The sequence below is a fragment of the Elgaria multicarinata genome, chromosome 1 (genome assembly GCF_023053635.1).
Source record: "Elgaria multicarinata webbii isolate HBS135686 ecotype San Diego chromosome 1, rElgMul1.1.pri, whole genome shotgun sequence".
Taxonomy (NCBI): Eukaryota; Metazoa; Chordata; class Lepidosauria; order Squamata; family Anguidae; genus Elgaria; species Elgaria multicarinata.
This window is the reverse complement of record NC_086171.1, coordinates 34,280,571-34,301,259: the sequence shown is the minus strand read 5'-3', so window position 1 is coordinate 34,301,259 and position 20,689 is coordinate 34,280,571. Positions and strand designations below refer to the sequence as shown.

At 40.1% G+C, this 20,689-nt stretch overlaps 1 protein-coding gene across 3 annotated transcripts in view; it reads left to right on the top strand.

Annotated features, from left to right (window-relative positions):
* The window catches only part of DYNC2I1 (dynein 2 intermediate chain 1), a 40,219-nt gene that overhangs the window by 7,408 nt on the left and 12,122 nt on the right, over positions 1-20,689 (top strand). For 2 of the 3 annotated variants that reach the window (XM_063125865.1, XM_063125873.1), the window contains exons 5-19: positions 1,149-1,472; positions 3,068-3,135; positions 4,102-4,162; positions 7,108-7,185; positions 7,317-7,388; positions 8,100-8,346; positions 9,360-9,462; positions 10,402-10,531; positions 11,999-12,110; positions 12,298-12,383; positions 12,801-12,930; positions 14,417-14,589; positions 16,167-16,329; positions 17,630-17,743; positions 18,345-18,406. In XM_063125865.1, coding sequence (XP_062981935.1) covers positions 1,149-1,472; positions 3,068-3,135; positions 4,102-4,162; positions 7,108-7,185; positions 7,317-7,388; positions 8,100-8,346; positions 9,360-9,462; positions 10,402-10,531; positions 11,999-12,110; positions 12,298-12,383; positions 12,801-12,930; positions 14,417-14,589; positions 16,167-16,329; positions 17,630-17,743; positions 18,345-18,406 — 1,923 coding nt within the window. The remainder of the gene's footprint in view (positions 1-1,148; positions 1,473-3,067; positions 3,136-4,101; positions 4,163-7,107; positions 7,186-7,316; positions 7,389-8,099; positions 8,347-9,359; positions 9,463-10,401; positions 10,532-11,998; positions 12,111-12,297; positions 12,384-12,800; positions 12,931-14,416; positions 14,590-16,166; positions 16,330-17,629; positions 17,744-18,344; positions 18,407-20,689) is intronic. The other variant, XM_063125872.1, reaches the window with a different exon arrangement.

Sequence of the window (20,689 nt, the reverse complement as noted above, 5' to 3'; positions counted from 1 at the left end):
TCTCCCTTACCTGCGTCCGTCCGCAGGACCGTGGCTGCTTCAACTGAGCCCGAGGACTCAAGCAGGAAGACTAGGCCACAGTTGCGGCCTAGTCTTCCTGGTTGAGTTCTCGGGCTCAGTTGAAGCAGCCGCGGGACTGCGGACGGATGTAGGTAAGGGAGAGGAGGGAGGGGGTTTTTTACCTGGCCCTGCCGCCGTCGCGGCAGAGCCAAGTAAACCCCACTTACCTTTTTGGTGGAGCTCCGGATCGAGGCGAAGGATCCGCCTTCACCTCGACCCGCTCCGCAACACTCCGTGTGCCCCCCAATTCTCTTCGCCTCCGCCTTAAGGGTAGGCGAAGCCCCCCCTTTGCTCCTGCTTCTCTGGTTCGAGGAGAAGCGGAGCACATCCCTAGTGTATACAGGCGATGGGTTAAAGCCTTGCACAGCCTGGAGGTTGGATTAGATGTATTAAAGGTATTCATGCTAGTAGCAGAAGGAGGCTAGGGGAGACATGATAGAGGTGTACAAAATTATGTAGTGTGTGAAGAATATGGATAGGGAGACATATTTCCCCCTCTGTCATAATACTAGAACCCAATGGGGTCATCCCATGAAGCGGACGGGAGACTTAGGACAAATAAAAGGAAGTACTTCTTCACACAGTGCATAGTTAAATTATGGAATTCACTACCATAAGATGTAGCATTGGGCACTAGTTTGGATGGCTTTAAAAGGGGTTGGATAAATTCCTGGGTGAGAAGGCTATCTATGACTACTAGTCCTAATGGTTATGTGCTACCTACCTCCAGTATCTGAGGCAGTAAGCCTAGGTAAACCAATTGCTGGGGAGCATGGGTAAGAGGGTGTTGTTGCACTTGTGTCCTGCTTGTGGGTTTCTAGTCAACAGCTGGTTGGCCACTGTGAACAGAGTGCTGGACTAGATGGACCCTTAGTCTGATCAAGCATGGTTCTTCTTGTGTTCTTATGTTGAACCTATTATCAGGGAATGAGTCTTTATTCTTGACAGTCCCTGCCCACAGGCTTACAATAGACCCATTGAAATCAATGGGGCTTAACTTAATCATTTATATCAGTGTCTCCTCTAAGTATCACTAAATCTGAATCGAACCTAATATATTAAATGTTTTGAGCCATTTTTTTTCTTAGACGGAAGAAAGCAAGAACAATTTGGGAGAGGTTTCAACCAACAGAGATGAAGAACGGGAACACAGGCGCAAATCACACAAGGAACAAGAATCAGATAAGGACAGAAAGAGAAAGCAGAGACAGAAGAAAGAACATGAACTCTCAACTGTGGAAGGAAAAGAGAAGTACTTGAAATTAAGAAGTCTAGTGTCTGTCAACGATGGGGAAGAAGGACATACGTCTAGGAAACATAAAGATCGGTCTCACTATGAAGATAGGCATCATAGGGAGAACAGCGAAAGACAGCAGAAAGAAGACAATGGAAGAACGAAGAGAGACCATAAGGTTTGCTTCAAATTGACTTTGAATCCACAACAGAATGTATCATACTGTGATACTTACATTATTACATTACTTACATTGGCTTAAAACAAAGTATTATATGATACTTTTCCACAAAGGAAAGTTATTAGTATTAAGCCAAAGGCCAATGTATAGTTTGATGAAAAATCATTGTATGAAGTGATTGATTCATTTATTATTATGCATTAATCCCATTGATATCCCACTCTTTCTCCAAGGAATTTCAGATACTAGATTATCCTATTTTATCATCACAGCAATCTGTGAAGTTTGCTACTTGCAGACCCTTAGATAATCTGATCTGAGGGTCTTGAGGCATAGTCTTTATTTCTGAAGTAATCTAGCCCCGCTTCATTGCACAAAATAGATTAATTGCATTCTTTACTCCATTTTCATGGTTCACACAAACAGATGTAAAAATGAACTATGGCTGTTACAAGCACAAGCCTCAGACTCACATGCCCCTCTCCCTTTGCATGTGCATATGCGAGGAAGAGAGTGAAAGCTTTGCTTTTAAATAAACCACAGTTTATTGTTATGTCTGAGCTTGAATAGTATGGTTTATTCTAACCATGGTTAGTTAAAACAAACCAGGATATCAATCCACAGTTTGATTCTGGTTTGTTTCAGCTAACCATGGTTAGAATAAACCACAGCTTCCCGGGCTTGAATGTAACAGGAAATTGTAGTTTACTCAAAAGCTGAAGCTTTCAAAGGGGCAGAAAAGGAAAGAGGGAAGCATGGAAACCCAAGTTTTCCTCTCATGCGGAGTCATGCTTATAACACAAAACTAAAATTTGTTGGTACTCCTAAAGCAGACTCATAATACCAAGGCAAATATATTTTTGCTTCCTTTTTCGCAATATCAATTCATTTTGATAACTCTGCAGTCAATTCAGGGTGCATCAACCTGTGAACAAAGCAATAAAAAAGTCACAGTGTAAGGAATGAAACAACTTTTACTCGTCTCTCAAATCTACCTAATTTTGTATATGTAAAGTGCACTTTCCCTTGTAGCAGAACCATGGTGTAAAGTAATCTACAGCCTGATCCTGTGCATGTTTTCATGGAATTAAGTCTCATTGAGTTAAGTGAACCTTATATCCAACAACTATGTACAGGATTACAGCCTTCACCTAGTATAAAGGCTGCTTTTCATGGTATCGATTTATGGACACATGCCTGTGTGCCAGGTTTATTCTCAATGTTTTCTAAACATACCAGAGCCTTACCAATAACTTTTGGCCTTGTGTCATGATGGATCCCCATGGCATGTTCACACTGTGTGTATTGGGTTAGAAAAGAAACAAAAGGAATATGTTGTGAATGCAGCCTACAAACACAGCTATGCCTACTGTTTACATAATATGTGAAGCATATCTAGTCAACATAAGCAGTAGCTTTAGTCATTGCCAATTCTGGAGCCTCCCTGTTAGTTTGTGTCTAGTATAAGAATCAAGCTGTATATGGTAAGAACTTTTGATATAAGAGAGTTCTTACCTGTATGCTCAGATAAGAAGATACCTGAAAGAGTTAAATGCTGTGAGCCATGATACTTTTTAAATTATTTTTTTCAGCACAGTGAACACAGAAGCCAAGGGAAAAGCTCAAGGCATGAAGATGAAACAGACCAGCCACATGAAAGGTGTGCTCTTTTTACATACTTGATATGCTTTGGCTGCAAACCTATGCAAACATGCTAAGGAGCAAGCCCCACTGAACAGTGGGACTAGCTTCTGGTTAAATATTTTCCTAGGATTGTGCTGTTTGCTTTATTTGTGACCGATCTTCTTTGTTTCTAAATGCAAAGGCGGAATGCTTACCTACCTCTTCGTAACAGGCAATGCAACGTGGGATTCTGCTTTGCTCATTTTGTTTTATCATATTTTTTTTAGACTCAATGAGCAGTATCCAATGATGCCATTCTGCTACCGCAAATTACATTTCGCTAGCCTAAGGGACCTCTAGCGTAATGCCAATAGCTTTAGCTTGCGAAACAGGATTCCCTGGAAAACCCAATGCACAAGCTAATGCTATAGAGGTTGCACCAGAGCTCCCTTTTGTTAATGTAATGTAGTTTGTGTGAGCAAAATGGCATCATTGAATACTGCCCCCCCCCCCCAAAATCTTAAGCACCACCATCTGCTTTTTTATTTAGGCATTTTGGTGATCATGCCTGAATTGTTTTTTTCAGCTTTTTGAAGTTAATATGACAACTATCTAACTTTCTTTCCAGATGTTTTGGTTTCCCTGAGGTCCATGTTTTAAATAAATTAAAGCCCGCCACTAAGAAAGGTCAGGGTGAACTCTAAAGTACATCTATTGTTCTTTGAAATGTTCTAACATGAAAAGTGCATGTTCTCTGTGTTAGAAAGAAGTTACAGTGGAACAAAGCATTGTGATGAAAACTAGCTTAGTGCTATTCTAGCAAAGGAGACTGGGGTCACGGATACCACTATGTCCCACGTTACAACAGAAGTGGAAATAGATGAAGCATCTCACTCTTCCTCTTAGGCAGTTTCTTTGTAAACGTGTAAAGCACCTGTTTTCCATGGAAACAAAGTTTTCTTGGTAGGCAGTCTTAATTCAGTGTATTTTTTTTTTCTTATAGGAATACAAAAGAAAAAGTAAAGAAACACAGCAAGACTGTAAGAGAGTACGTGAAGCGAGAAGTAAGATATTTTTATCTGGGGTGTTAGAATGCAGGAGTGCTGTAGGAATAGGCAGTACATTAAAGGAAGGACAAAGAAACAAGAAGTGAAGAGTAAAAGAGAGACCTGCCAGTATAAGGCATGATCCAGCCAAAGTTATGCACTTTTAAATCCTGTTGGTTTTAATTGAAGTGTTGCCTAGGTGCTTAGCTTTCTTCATCATACATTAACAGAGCTTATCTTTATTTGGATTATTATTTATTTTATTTATTAACAATATTTATATACCGCTTCCTATTCAGAATTTCAGAGTGGTGGACAAAATAAAATAGAATAAAAACTGAATAAAGACACATTAAAAGTACATTTTAAAAGAAACAAAGTACAAAATAAACCACAGCTGGTCGTTAAGGGAAGGCTTCCTGGAACAACACCGTTTTCAGGAGGTGCCGGAAGGAATACAAAGTTGGCACCTGCCTGACCTTCAGAGGCAGGGAATTCCATAGCTACATGTAAGCTCTTTATCACTGCAGACTCACACTGGGCCTAATCGCATGTAATGATGGCAGATCATGGGTTAATTAACCCATGATTTGTCATCATTACATGCAAATGAGCCCATGATTACATGTGAATGGGCCATGATTAATTAATCCATGAGTTGATGTAGTGTGTACTGGTGCTATTTGAATATGCAACTTCTGATTAGAGGTTGTTTTGTGAGGTGCAAACCTGGACACTGTGGATTAATTGTGGGTTAAATAACCCACAGTTAATCTAAGAACTATTCATTGGTAAACGGTTGTTTAACACACAATTAACCCATAGTGTTCATACGTCACAAAATCACCTCAGATCAGAGGTTGCATAGTCAACATGCAACCCCAGCGAATTGTGAGTTAATTACTGCACAATTTACTGCCGTTACATGCAAACCAGGAAACTGAATCTTAAAGCTTGATGCTAAGTTTGTTTGTTTATTTATTTGTTTATTTGTTACATTTTCATACCACCCAATAGCTGAAGCTGTCTGGGTGGTTCATTTGGACGTTTGTTCTACTGTTTGGTAGGCCTTACTCCCAAAGGGGTATGCATAAGATTACATCCTTAAGTCACATTTATATGGATTGAAATGACCTTAAGTCACATTTATATGGATTGAAATGACCCTGTATCATACCATGTATTAAAAATATTATTAGAAACTACTCATGCAGTCTCTTCCTCTGGATCATTTTAAAATGCTTGAAATTATTTATGATGGTAGATAAAATGCATCTAAAAATAATTTAGTATCCAGCTGACTGCACTTTATTGGTTGTTGTTGTTGTTAAACTAGCAGAGGTTAATCCTTCCGGTGTGTGCACCCAATGAGGAAATAAAATATATTTTAAGATGAAAAAAGACACAACCATCGCAGCCCTTCAAACCAATTAGCCCATATACCAATCAGGTCATAGCAATTACTGTTGGAAAGCGGGAGGCCCTAAGGGTCAGTAGATCAACTTGTAGAGGGGTAGTATGTCAGTAGAGCAACTTTCATTGGGGTAGAGGTATCACGTCTTTTACAGCAAACACAAAAAAGGGCTTATAGCTCTTAAAATGAATAGATTTATTGTGGCGTAAGTTTGCCAACTTCATCAGATACATGAGTGTTATTTTCAGTTGGCAGTTATGTATACACATGGCTATAGAGGGGGAAAATGTAAGCAGTGATGCCAAAAGGCCATGAAATGCAAATGGTACAGTCTCCGACATTTCTGTGCAAAGCTCAAATGCATATAAGGTAAACTCATGACAGCAGTAATTGGTGATAAAGTACACAATCTGGTAACCTATGCAGTGCTAATTTAAGATCTGTAGTGGAGAAAAAACCTGGGTCTCAATTAAGCCCTATATGAATATAATCAAAGAATGTATTCACCATGATCATACTTGGTGGCTGATATAAACAAGGTACAAGGAGATAAAAGTCTTTTGGAACTGCGAACTAATCTGACCTGGAATAAAATCATTTCACAGCTGATCCTAAATAAGACAGTCTGAGCTTGAAAAAAAGTGGAACATGATACAATGTATCCTTTATAGTTCCTGTAGCTGGGTATCTTCCCTGCAGCTTCTTTGAGGGCATTGTCAGACAGATACCATGTAATTCTCCCTGTTGAACCTAGGCACCACTATTCTGTGGGTGTTATTCCTGGTTCGTTCAGTAGAGACTTTCCAAAATTGAAAAGGATAGCCATCATAATCTGTTGTTGTAAAAACAACAAAATATCTTGTGACACCTTAAACTCATAATAGATTTATTGGCCTTACTTGAACATCATGGTAAACCAGCAATCCTGGCTTAATAAACCAGAAGATGCCCAACTGGCATGCACCTTCTTATATCCCCTTTGTAGCCGCTTCACTACTCTTTTCATACGAGCAAGTAAACAAGCCAGGAAGCTGTTATATCTAAACCAGGAACTATTGTTAAGGGCTTCCAAACCAGGATTCATAAGCCAAGTTTAAACTATCATTTAAAGCTTGTTTCCAATCTTAACTTGTTTGGAAACCATTAATCATAGTTCCTGGTTCAAGACATAACAGGAAGTTATGATTAAGTCCCGCTTCCTGGCTTGTTTTGCTCCAGGTCCCAAAGGGAGGAACAAAGGGGCTGCAAGAAAGTATTTTTGTATGTGAATTTGTATTTCCTGCCAGTTTTCCAGTGTTAGTTAAAAGCCATCTTATTTTTCATGTGTTTAGGCCTCTCAAAACTGCTGTTCTGAGATTTGTGTTGTAAAATTTCTGGGGTAGGCAAGATTTTTTGTTTATTTGTTCCGCTGATGCTTATGGTTTTATTTATTATTTTATTGTGCTATTTTTAATGTTTTTAATCATTTATATTTAACTCATGTAATCAAGTTCACATCCACATTTTAATGCTTTTCTCTTATTAGTTGTTTTATATATTGATACATTAGCCCCACAAAGGTGATGACTTTTCAGCGGTGGGACCATGTCACAAAACGCAATCAAATGAAGAAGAAAAAGAAGAAAATGTAAGGGCTACATGTCATTAAATTATTTTCTTAAGAGCACAGATGTGCCAAACAATCTCTCTTGTAAAATAAATTCCATTACAGTTTTCAGTTTTACAGTTACGTTATGATTTAATTCTCTTTCTTGCTAGGAACAGAAAAAGGGCACTTCTTATCCAGATACAGATTATGATTATTCAGTGAACTATGAAGATGATTTTGAGGTAAATGCAAATAGACAAGGCTCGAAGGATAAAATAAGCATAGCTCATCCAAAATGGATAAGGATCGAGACATTTTAATCCATGTTATTTCACAGTCGCTTATGAGTTGTGCAAATACATGATGGGGAATGCTAACAGAAAAATCCCAGCAGCTACTGTCATAGGAACACAGTAAGGAAGATAGGAAGCTGGTTTAAACTGAGTTGGACTATTGGTCTATCTAGTACAATGTTATATATAGATTTACTTTCAGGGCTTCTCCAGGGTTTTAGAGAGGGTCTTTCCAGCCTTGGCTGGAGATGCCAGGGATTGAATCTGGGATCTTCTCTACCATTGAGCTATGTTCACCAAAGGCTCCTTTCTGACTTCCATGGGTCTTGAACTCATGTCCCAGGGAGCCCTGTATGTTCTCTATACAGGCATCTACCCAAGGTTGCTATTAAGGTGAAGAGCCTTTAAGAAGATGCTGTTTCTTTAAATCAGATTGCACAAAAGCTACCTATACAAGAATCATATCTATGAAATGTCAGTTACCCTTTTAAAGCACTTTGTAGTGATAAGAGAAAAATTGGAGGGTTTAAAGGCTGTAGAAATAGCAGTACAATAGGCATTAATGACTTACCTTTGTACTGTGGTATCCGAAGTACCCTCATTGGATTGGGCTGCTCATTTGTACTTTAAAAGAAGTAATTGCTACTATTGTTTTGGAAGGACTATGAAGATGATTTCGATGAGATAGATGATGAAGATGGCGAGGAAGATGAAAATAGTCAAGAGGAAGAAAAAGATGAAAGAGAAGCAGAAGAAAGAGCAAGAAAAGTTCCTATAGCCAAGAACTCAGAAATAGAAGAAATTCAAAAAGCAATTAATGCTGAAAATGAAAAGATTGAGACCTTCCTCCCCATGCAAAGGCAGAAAGAATTTCTCTCGAAAGAATGTGAGAAGAAAATGAGAATGGGTATGTGACTAGGGACTTGTTTTGGTAAGAAATCATGAAAGCAAACCAATCATAGAATAGTAGAGTTGGAAGGGGCCTATAAGGCCATTGAGTCCAACCCCCTGTTCAATGCAGGAATCCACCTCAAAGCATCCCTGACAGATGGCTGTCCAGCTGCCTCTTGAATGCCTCTAGTTGGTCCCACTGTTGTACTGCTCTGGCAGTCGGGAAGTTTCTTCTGATTTCCAGCCAGAATCTGGCTTCCTGTAACTTGAGCCCATTATTCCGTGTCCTGCACTCTGGGATGATCGAGAAGAGTTTCTGGCCCTCCTCTGTGTGACAACCTTTCAAGTATTTGAAGAGTGCTATCACGTCTCCCCTCAGTTTTCTCTTCTCTAGGCTAAATATGCTCAGTTCTTTCAGTGTCTCCTCGTAGAGCTTTGTTTCCAGACACCTGATCATCCTCCTTGCCCTCCTCTGAACCCCCTCTAGCTTGTCTGTATCCTTCTTGAAGTATGGTGCCCCGAACTGGACATAATACTCAAGATGAGTCCTAACCAGTGCCAAATAGAGGAGAACCAGTACCTTGCACGAGACCTCTATGACAATTATTTGCATATTATATTTTCTTCAACTACATTGTGTCTTATTTTGCCCATTACAATTCAGACCACAGGATATACAAAGGATATACAAATATACAAAGCATTGTATATTTGAGTGGTTCCCCACATCAGAAAGTTCCTGCATATGGAAAGCTAGCAAGTAATGGACAAGGCTAGGATAAAACCTTCCCCCCCCCCAACATTTCCATGTGCAGGGAAAGATTTACACGGGGAAAGATAGTACAATCCAGGAAGGACTGCCTCAGGTGCTGCTTTTGTAGATTTGAATTGCCCTCAGGCTGTTCTCCTAAGATGGAAAGAAGCTCTGTTACATTGAGACTTGTTTTCTGATATGTTTAGCATTTTATATTGGAGTTATCCACTTATATTTTAAATATTTAATTAATATACTTCCTTATTATCTTACAGAAAGGCAAGGGTCATCTGCTCAAAGCCCTGTTTCTGGAAAGTTCATTGATTTCCAAACTGCCAAACAGCGGCAAAGTATCAGAAAGATTGCTGGTCAGCAGAAGTAGGTGGTATTAAAATAAATCAATACATGTAACTGTTGCAAGATGAAACATTGTAATGTTACAAATGCTGTTCACCTAACAAAGTGCAATAAAGTATTTTAAATGTGCAATTCAAGTGTACTAAGGTCTAAATTGATTGAATACATCAGATAGAAATAGAGATATGTTTGCATAATTCTGGGACTCAGAGTGATATAATCATTTTAGCCAATGCCAGTTTGTATAATTCAGAGAGCAATGCTGTGTTCTTTGCTTTGCATATCCCCAGTAGGAGACAGCTGTTATATTTTCCCTTCATTACGCTTGGAGACACTTTAACATCTTCATTTCTGGCTTTGCACCAGTTTTAGTACAGTGTTGGGCTATTGACGGGTCTCTTTTGGAAGTTAAAAAATTATGTCCTTTTGGGGTTTCTAGTTTTAGCTTTTCTTAGAATGATCCAGTGAACACATTCCAAGATGCAGCTCTGATTTTCCTTCCTGGTGTAGATAAGTGCAGAGATCATTACATCCATTCTACCTTTTCTTCCAGAGTATTTGCTATTGCCTACTTTTATTGCTATGTAACACAGAGCCATCTTTCACATGAGATTTAAACCCTAAGATGTTTTAAATGTTCACCTAAAATATAAAGTATGAATGTAACAAATGTGTGTTTGCAAACAGATGTACAGATACATGTGTCAGGGAGCTGTGGTTTGCTGCAATTCCCTGTTGAGCAAATACTTGGTGCTCCCCAAAGGAAAGGCACACAGTCACCTTCATTTGATTCTCCTTAAAGGACACAGGAATGACCAATATTAACCATTCCTTCAATGTTTGTATCTCCGTGTTGAAGTCCATTCATATTCCTTTGTGAGTGATAACATCTATACTAGTTATGTGTCTATATAATTTGTGCTCATTAGCCATTTTGCTTTCTTGTGGCATGTTTTCAAGGAAACGTAGCTCGGAACTTCTTCGACTTATTGATCTGGACTTTTCCATCAGTTTCTGTTTGTTTGATCTGCCTCCAGTGAATGAATATGACATGTATATCCGGAACTTTGGGAAAACAAACACTAAGCAGGTATGAGCAAAGCATATTCATTCCAATTGCTTACATTTCTTTGCAGAACAATCATTTTTCTTTCAGTAATTTAATTAGGCTGTGGTGTATCAATATCAGCAATGCCTCAAGACTACCATTAAATTCCATTAATGGAGCTAACAATGAGGTATATATTGCAGGTGAGACAAAGCAAGAAAAAAAATATGGTGTTGGTCAGTGCTAGTATTTTTTGAACTCCGGAATTACAGACATTAGAGCATTCACAGTTGGTGCAGTCTTGGAAAAGTTAGATACTTGGTCAGTCTCACTAAAATGAAATTAGTTAAACTTCAGAGCTTCACTGAGGTCCTTATAACTTTATAACTCTCTCTGAACTCTGTCCAGTGGTTTAGGAGAACCCTATAGTCCTATCCTGTCCCACTATGTTGTACTTTCCTCTGAGCAGTCATATGCACATCTGCACACAACCTTTCTGTGCACCTTAACTGAATGTGTCAGGTCGGGAATGTTTGGATGTTACTATCCGTTATTGTGAGATACAGGCTGCATTCAGACACCATGATAATCAATAGTGGGTTAAGAGTCAACTCACCATTGGCTATTTTGCGGTTACTCGCCATACGATCAGAGAAATAATCAACTGAGTTGGTTATGAGCAACTGTGAGTGGATTATTAATCCACAGTGTGTTGAGTAACTCATCTCATGCCCTCCCTCCCTCCTCCTCTGAGTTCTTCCACTTGTATCCCATCATCCCTTGTGGCTGAAAATAGAGTTTTGCCAGCTTGAGTAGAGTGGCAGCCACCACTTTGACTGCTCTTGCCGAGAGGTTCTGTAGTTGACAAAAATAACCAGTGGTGCCCTCCACACGACATAACTAACAGTGGTTTAAATAATCCATTCTGCACATCGTTGGTTATTTGTGTGGGTCATTTCAGCAAAATAACCCACCATGGGTTAAAAAAAATCCCACCACACAACATTTAACCCGTCAGTGGTTATCGTGTCATCTGAACCCAGTCATAGTGTTCCTTGTTAGTCAGCAGCTTCCATTTAGCATCAACAAAATAGACTTTCATTCACTGTAATCCAAAAGCATCATTCAGGCATCCAGGTTTCCATGGATTACAGCAAGATGAGGAGACAAGATTGATGTTATGACTCTTTTTGAGTCCAAACAAATATTTTTCATTTTAGGATTGTGCAAACATGCGTGTGCAGACTGCTAATAAGTACATTCAAATAGTCTATTTTAAATATACAAAGCAAAAAAGAAATATGTTTTCTTTAAATTGCAAGCTAGGATAATAAGGGTTCTACCCTTAAAGGTGGCCTAAAATCATTTTAATTAAATTAATGAATGAAACCTAGTACAGTGACTGTTATGTTTAGTTAGAAATATGTTGGAGTTCAGCGGATTCATATATTAAATAATATTCAGAGCTAGCAGGAAATTCTGGCCAGTAACTTCACCTTTCTACTTTAGGCCTATGTTCAGTGGAATGAGGATAATCTGGACAGGGATGTTCAGACTGAGGAAATAGAGACTCAAGAGAAATGGACACAGCATCCTGGAGAAACTGCCCTTGTGTCTGGAGGTGATTAGTATTAGATATATAGACATGATGAAATGCAATACACTTTAAGAAAATGTTGAAAAGATAAACCTCACTGTGTATCTCTATAGTTTCAACAGCACAAAATCAAAAAGTGTCACAAGGCAGCATGGAGCTTTCTGGGTAAACTGTTATGGTGCTTTGCATATAACCTAATGATTCATTTCAGGTCCAAAAAGCAGCACTGATGTATCCGCCCTTACACCAAAAATTGATTCCCAGAGGCTAGCAAGTTTTCTGCGATCTGCTTGCCAGGTATATTTTTAAAATTTAGTATTTATATTATTACAATATTTACTAATACATCTAGTTTGGAGTTTAATATATTTATTGCATATACAGAGATAAAATGATCACTTGAAATACTTTGCCTATGCATGTGTGTGCCGTGCCCCCCACAACTTTGAATATATGGGATGGTTTTCCTAATTAGGCAGGAACTGATACTTGACGATGTAGAAACTCCTCTATGACCCCTATACAGATTCAGTTTTTCTGCATGCCTTGAGAGAACCAGAAAAATATAGAACAGTCATCTTAGTTGAGCTAAGCTCTGCAAGCGTCATGCCCAATTACATATTTTGAGAGTCTAGGGCTAGGTTACCCACACTGAAGGGGAAAAAAGAAATAATTTTTCACTCCACATGTTTATATATGTATTATTTTCAAAAGGTGATTGAAGTTCTGCTTGAGGAGGATCAAGTCGCCACGCAGCCGAGACGGAACCTAAGATCGCGACCATCCAGTCTGTCCATTAGCGATAGGTGCTTCCAGTTAAATACCAATCTTCCTTTCCTGAATGGTAAGAAATGTCTCCTCTCCACCATGAGAAAAACCCTGTGAGATCAGACCAAAGGCCTATTTCCCACAGTGGCCAATCTGATGCCTGTGGGAATTCCACAAGCAGGATATGAGGGCTGTGGCCTTCTCTTCCTGTTGTTCTCCACCAATTGGGATTCAGGGGCATCTTTTAGTGGATAGTAGGAACTTCAATTTTTCTTTTTTGCAGAAGTCTGTAGGTCTTGTGCTGGTGATTGATCAATCACCAGCACACGATGTGGAGCAGTGTGCAAAAGAACCTCCATGTTCTGGTATTCGGAGGCAGCACAGCTCCTGATTACCAGATCCCAGGAACAAAAGATAGGAGAAGGACATTCTGCTTGTGAGTTTCCAGAGTTACCAGGCTGTTTGCTGCTGGAAATAGAATACTAGATCAATCTTGGTCTAATTCAGCTAAGTAATTCTTAGATGGTGTAGAGCCACTTTACATTTGTTTGATTCATCTGCAGCGCTCTACAAGGTTACAGCCCATGCATGTGGTTATAGGATCATGTCTGGTAGTTTATCTAGATATACACAATGCACAAGCCTTGCATAGCAGTCTCTTTTGACTGCTAAATGGAGGACCAAACTAGATGGGATATGGGGGAACTGTTATTAGATCCCCTCATGACTCCTTTTATGCTTAACATCTCAGGGAGCATATTGAATGAGGAGCACAGTGATGGGGGGAAGGTTTCACCCCTTTCTCTCAACACCTTCTCCTGATTTAGCCCACTTCCCACAGCAGCAATTAGCCATGGAAGGAGGAAAAGAAAGGTACAATTGTTGAACAAAAGCAGCAACAAATACCCCCGCCCCCCACCCAAATTAAACTGTTGAAATGAAGAAAGGTTAGGATAAGAGTAGAGTTTAATGTCAAAAGACTGTGAGCTCCATTCAGTTTTGGTACTCAAAACAAATTCCTGGATTCCGTTTTTAAATTCTAAGTGGATGTCTTTTGCACCAGGCTCCAGTTGGTGGATCCTGGGGTGTTAGTAAAAACAACAAACCACGATCCTGAAGGCTGGGCTTTGCTCGATGAGACCATCCCAGCCACCCTTTTACATTCTTCATATCCACTGAGTCCTCCATCAGAGCTTAGCCGAGTGCAAAATAAATGTTAGCTAGTTGGTTTGACTTCAGGTGTGGATCTTTCTTCCCAGTGCACTTCTCTTTTCTAGAGGCGCTTTGCAGGCAGCAGTGTAAAGGCCTCGAAGTGCCTGTGTTTTCCCCAATAGGGCAAATAGCAGTTTCAGGGGACAAGGGAAATTTAGAAAGAGTTAATCCCCACCCACCCCCAATACTCCTACTCCAATCAAATTCAGAGCCCCCCACCCCATGCCTGCTTTTTAACTAAAAAGAGAAACATTGGGCAATCTCAGCACAGGTCACTTGTATGTCATGTCTCTTGGCCTTAATAGATTTTTGAAAAATGTAATATATAGTTTTGGGTTTTTTTTCCTTAGGTCGGAAAGTATCCTGTTTGCACATCTCACAGGCTCAGAGGCAGGCTCTGCTGTCTGTTCATGGGTTACCTGAAACGTCGAGTGACCTAGTACTGGACAGCAAATACATCATCTGTGTGTGGAATGTCTGGCAGCCTTCTAGTCCTCAGAAATTACTGTTTTGTGAATCGCAGGTATACTTTAATGTCGACAAACCCAGGGAGTCAAACCGAACCTGTACCTGAACCAAATGCAGCAGAAAGCAAGTTACTGGTTCAGAATAAGGGTTCAGCAAGATATCTGATGTGTTCACTCTCTGGCACCACCAGATTCAAAATGAGCACATAAAATAAAGAACAATACCTGTAAGGATTTACACATTTGGGGGATTATACAAACCTCTATACTGTGCGCTCTTCAAGGCCTGGGAGGCCTATTTTCCCTTTGTGACTGGATCTTTCTAGTCTGCTACAATGATTTACCTTCTTTACAGAGAAAGCAGTCCTCCAGTCCCAGTCACTGCCTGATGCTTTCCAGGCCCACCTTGAAGAGAGTGAAGCCCGGACAAGCCCAAAATATATGAATCTTCCTAGATGCTGGTTTTATTTGATGTACTCATTCTGATTGAGCCAGTGAGTGTGTCAGATCAGGTGATTTTGGTAGAACCTGTATTCTGAACTTGTAACCAGTTTTTTCTTTGTTTTTGTGTTGAATTTCAGATTCAATAGCAACATTCAGATAATGCTTTGGGTTCTGTCTTGGTTTCTTCCAATTCTTAGTTCAGACTTAGTTTGATTTCCTCGTCTTCACCCATACTGTATAGCAAGTGAAAAACAGATTGCTTTACATCACATTTTATCCAGGGTTTTAGAAGGATGGGATTAAGGGTATAGGGCTACAACTTCTTTCCCTTGCTGTGTATCAGGGTGCCTTTTTGGCACAAGGGCTGTATAACATGCTGGCTTGGGAGTCAAAGGCGCAGGTCTGAGCAATCCTGTTTCAGATCTCACTTTACTCACTGGGTTCTGTATCAGGATTGCTGGGAAAGGGAGTGAAGAGTGGTCCTGATACAGACAGGCCTGTAGCCATCCTAAAAGTAGCCATCCTAAAATCCTATTTTAGTAGCCATCCTGAAATATAGAGGGGAGGCAGTTCATCTGCTTTGCAGACCGTTTAATGAGAAAATTGTAAACTTTTTAAATTATTTGTTTGTAAAAAAAAAAAATTAGGGGAGCAGAGAAAAACTAGGGGGGCACCCCAGCCTGCACCCCACTCCTTGCTATGGGCCCAAATATAGATTGTTCTTTCCTCATATTGCTGCTACCAGTGAGGAAAGAGCGATTAGGGTGAGGGAAGGCACGCAAGCAGCAGCAGCAAAAGTGTTGCTGGCTGCAACTACAGGTGTACAACCAGTGGTATATTGGTGGTCGGGGGATTCAATGGCAGGAGGCATCAGAGCACCCTGGAGGGGTAGGCGTGCAGTTAAGGCCTTCACAGGCTGCGAGTTGTGCACTCCTGTTGTACATTGGAAACATTGACTATATGCTTATAGGTTTGTCTTTAGGATAGTGCTAATGCCAAGTATGTTCTTGAGAGAAGATGGGAAGCTTTCTGTAATGTTCTTTCTTTCAATTAATTTGGACTTTTGTGAAACCAGAATAATTTTTGTGGAGCTGGGGGGGGGGGGAGGCTTGAAGGAAAACTGCACATGCAACATAACTCTGTCCCTTTTCTGATTTGTGATTGTGAGATACTTTGTCCTGCCATGTAGGTGACATGCTGCTGTTTTAGTCCCAGTAAAGCCACTCTAGTGTTTGCTGGAACAGTGGATGGTTCAGTGCTGGTATGGGATCTCAGGGAAGATTCTAGGATGCACCACGGCATGAAGGTCAACGAAGCAGACTGGACATTTCGATCTCCAACATTTTCTACCGGTTCGTCGATCTGCCTTAAAGGATATTCCGTTTGTTATGACTCATAATATATGACCAAGCATAATTTGTTAAGATATATTTATTTAAGTGTCCCCTCTCCTGCTTTTCTCCTTCCAAAAAAAATCTTCAAAACAGCTTACATAATATAACATAATATAAAAAGGATAAAAACAGTAACCAGTCATTCAAACACATGTACAACAAGCTAAAAGCAACAGCAAAAACAAAATCACAATAAACTAGAAGAAACAGCCAATAAATAAATATTAAGTAATGCTTGTTTAAAAATAGAAAAGTTTTAAATTCTGTTTTAGGCATTTTCTTCATTCTGTGCAAAAAATGTGTGCCACATGTAGTAATAAGATAATGTAACAGATGAACCCCTATAATAACAGTTGACTGATAAAAGATCAGTAAGACTGCAATCCTATCTTTGCGTAAGCACCATTCAACTCAATGGGACGTATTTCTGAGTAGGCGTACATAGGATTGCACTATAAGCAGGTGTCAAAATTCTTTTGTAGAAAATCCCAAGTTTGGCGTGTCCTTAGAGATTGATATTAGCTACAAAAATTTTAAATACCATTCCCAAACGGAGAGAGAAAAGTGTATCTCGCCACTTAGGCCTCTTTAATTATAACTCATGATGAATGTTGTTGTCTGTTAGAGAAATTAAAATTAATTATGCTCTCTGTATCTCCTGATGAAGATCACGCCAACTTGAAATGCATTGGATATGGTCTCTTCCATTTAAAAAATCTTAATTCCCACTTAGGATAGGATAACTTTTCCTATTATCGTATGCAGTAATTGAAACATGACTTAAAAGTACCAGAGCACTAATTTCAAATGTCTTTTGGGGGAATTTAGCGATCACTGCAGATCTGAATAACACGACTGGGGATGGGTTTACTGATTGCCAACAGTCAGGGCCAACCCTACCATTAGGCAAAATGGAGACAAATGCTTCAGACGACATACTCTGGGCGGCAGCAATGGCAGCCACTCAGCTCTCCTCCTGAGCTCTCCTAGGCATTCCTCTCCCTTGGAGGTCAGAGCTGTGTGTGCACCGCACTGCATGCCCTGCGCTCCCTAAACTAGTTTGCTGGTCTCAGTTATGGTAGGGGACACTCGCTTGTTGCTGGTGTTGACGTTAGTTTCGACTGCCAGTGAAGTTGGCTTCTGTACGTGAAATCGGGGTGGGTGGAACTTGTCCTTTGCCTCAGGCAGCAAAATGTCTTGGGTTGGCCCTGACAACAATAAACTATTTATTTATTTATTTTAAAAAACTTAACTTTAGATGGAGTATTCGCCTCAGTAAGCCACACATGTCCTGTACTGACAATTGAATCTATCTCAACATCTGTCTTCAAGGAGCAGAATTGTGGGCTGTCCTATCTCTCATCTCGAGAAGGTAGGTGGACTCCTCTCCAGAAATCAGTAAACATTATGTAGAGAGACTTCCTGTGCCCACAGTTGTTGCTTTTGCGGAATTCCTTGCTGAAAGATACTCATCAGGCAACATCTTTCAGAGATCAGTTCTAGACCTTTTTATTGTTTAGAGTTTTTGAAGGGGCCACCTGGGCATTGTATGCTGCTGCTGTTGAGTTTCACTGCTACGTTTGTTTTAATATATTTTTGTCTGGTATTCCATCACATACTGATATTTTAAATTATTTCTGTGATTGGTGGAAAGGCAACATATAAATTTAGGGCACAGTCCTCTGCATGTTTAGATTGAAAAAGGGCCTACAACTCCCAGCATGCCCCAGCCAGCCATGCAGGGAACTGTAGGTCTTTTTTTCTGTCCAAACATGCATAGGATTGCGCCTTTAATGATCAAACGATGGGTTTCTTTCCAGCTTGGATAAAATTCCTTCATGGCCTTGGGCAAGTCAATATCTCTGTCTAACATTTTATAAGGGTCAGGCTTATGTAGATAAAATGAGATAAGAATACTTACCCTTAATTTATGCAAATTATAATTCCCAGTTTATCCTTTTCTCTCTCTACAGAAATGTTAGGACTTTCATTTCAGATTGCCTCGATGGATGAAAATGGGACTCTCAGTCTGTGGGTGAGTTTGGGTAGTAGCAGCTACTCATTTATTGTACAGTATCTAGGATAGAGCTTTCATTGAAGGGATAAAGTATTTTCCTGCATTATGAGCCACCTTGGCTCTCTTTGAGAAAGGCTTTACATAAACATTTAAAATAAAGGGTTGGATCCCTTCCAATGGACGGAAGGGTTCTGCTCTCTTCTACCTAATTTTTTTGGATCCACTCTCACCCACAACAACACTACAGCTCATCTCATTCAGCAGACTCCCTGTCAGGGGCTAGAAAGGCTGCTGTGAAGAGGAGGCTGGGATGTCCACCTCTGCCAGCTCAGTTGCATGTGCCTAAATATAGATCCAACTCAAAGTGTTTAATACTTGGAAAATCCAATTTCTTTCCCTCCCCCCCCATTAAGGAATTGATGAACCTTGCGTAGGTGTAATACTCTATTCCAGAGCAATCCCATTACTATCAACAAATGTTGAGGAACATCTCTTCTTACTGGAGCATTCCTGCTGCTGTAGCCATCACTTGTGGAGGATAACCCCTCACCACTGGGCAATCCCTCCCTTCACTTCCGCTGGCACCATTAAACTACACCCCTTTATTTAATATAAGCCTTTTTCTCAAGGTAGCTGGTCATTGGGCATGAGACAGATCAAAGGTACGAGGAAAGTAAAGATATATATTATATATTAAAAATAAATAAAACAAGAAAGCGTATTTAAAATTGCTGTTACTTTACGAACAAGATTTCTATACTGTTACTTTAAAAACAAGGCTTCTATATGGTTACTGTTGCCACTAATCAGGTGTTAGAAGTCATAGTTCCTAACACTAACCAAGCCTGAGCCAGTTCCCCTATCAAGCTCCACTACTGTTAACTCCCAGGCCTAGAAATGAGGACTTGAAATGCATCTTGTCTCTGGAAGGGGTTGACTTCCACCTGGAACCCCTAAAGTCTTCAGTTTAGTCCATCAGCTGCTCTGTCTTCAGTGCACCAGGTGACACCCTGGCTTGAGCTTTTTCCTTCGAAGGCTGCTCCAGGAGTCTTCCTCTCCTCACTTGCAGACCTTCTTGAGCTTCTGCCTCACATGCTCTTAGATTGGCTTCCAGTCTTGCAACTGCTTTTCCTCCTAGCTGATGTCTTCCTCAGGTTCCCAGCCTCTCATGAAGACATCTCCTGGTCTCTTTCCCCAGATGTCTTTCAACAGCTCCTTATATTTGTTCCAATCAAAACGCTCCAGCCACTTAGATTTGAGGTGACCAACATTCCGTCACACCACTTCTGTCTAAACTCTGGACCAATGGGCATCTTTAGAATGTTCAGTTATTCTCCAATCAGATGGTAACTTCTGATATATAAGTAAAAAACCTGGCCTCTTATTCACCGCTTAATGGTAACAGTAACTGCTGTGCCATCAGAACACTACATGTACAGTGGATCTCTCTTCTGACTCAAGCCTCAAGTAAAAAACATGCATTTTTCCTTCTGTTGTTATTCCCTTCAGTTACTTAAACAAAACATAACAGTTAAACTACCTCACAAAAAGTCAGTTTCTTCACAGGCATCCCATTGTGATTGTGCGTACTGTTTGTAAATATCATTTGGTTGGTGCCTATAAAAACACTAGCAATATTTGGTTTTGTTACTTTAATTATCCTGCTTTTAAATCTGGATTTCCAATTTGTTTTATGAAAGAAGTGTGCTGCTCCACCACCGTCACTGCCATACTTATGCTATTGGTAAACTTGTATTGGTGTAAATTTTCTGAAGTTGTGTCCTCACTAAAGCTTAGGAGCACTCACGTTTCGTTTTGTTTTGAACATCTGTTTCATTTATCCCACAGCGCTCATAAAGAACAGCCAATAATATTTCAGTATTATGCTTCTTATCATCATGCATTTTATGACTTGTACATTATTAGTGTTACAGGAGTGCACAATTGCTCATTTTGCGGGAGATCATAACTGTAAAGAAAAGGATATATTTAATCATCAGGCAAGCAAAGCCATAGCAAAATGATGGGGAAGGAAAAACTGATGTGAAGGCATTACTTGGGGGTGGGCGGTATGTCTGCAAAGTCTATTTTGAATAGACTATAAGTAAAGGAATCCAAACCAAACCAATACAGGTTGTAGCTGTGGTAAGCTGCCATGTAGTCAAGCTTTAGGGCAGGAGCAAAGAATCTCCAGTCTTAAAATTCGCTACCAGCTCTTACCCTTGATCGGTTCTCCCCTTCGCTGCCCCCTGCCCCGAATTTCCCTAGTGTTTTTATGGTGGGGGAAGCTTGACTGCTGGG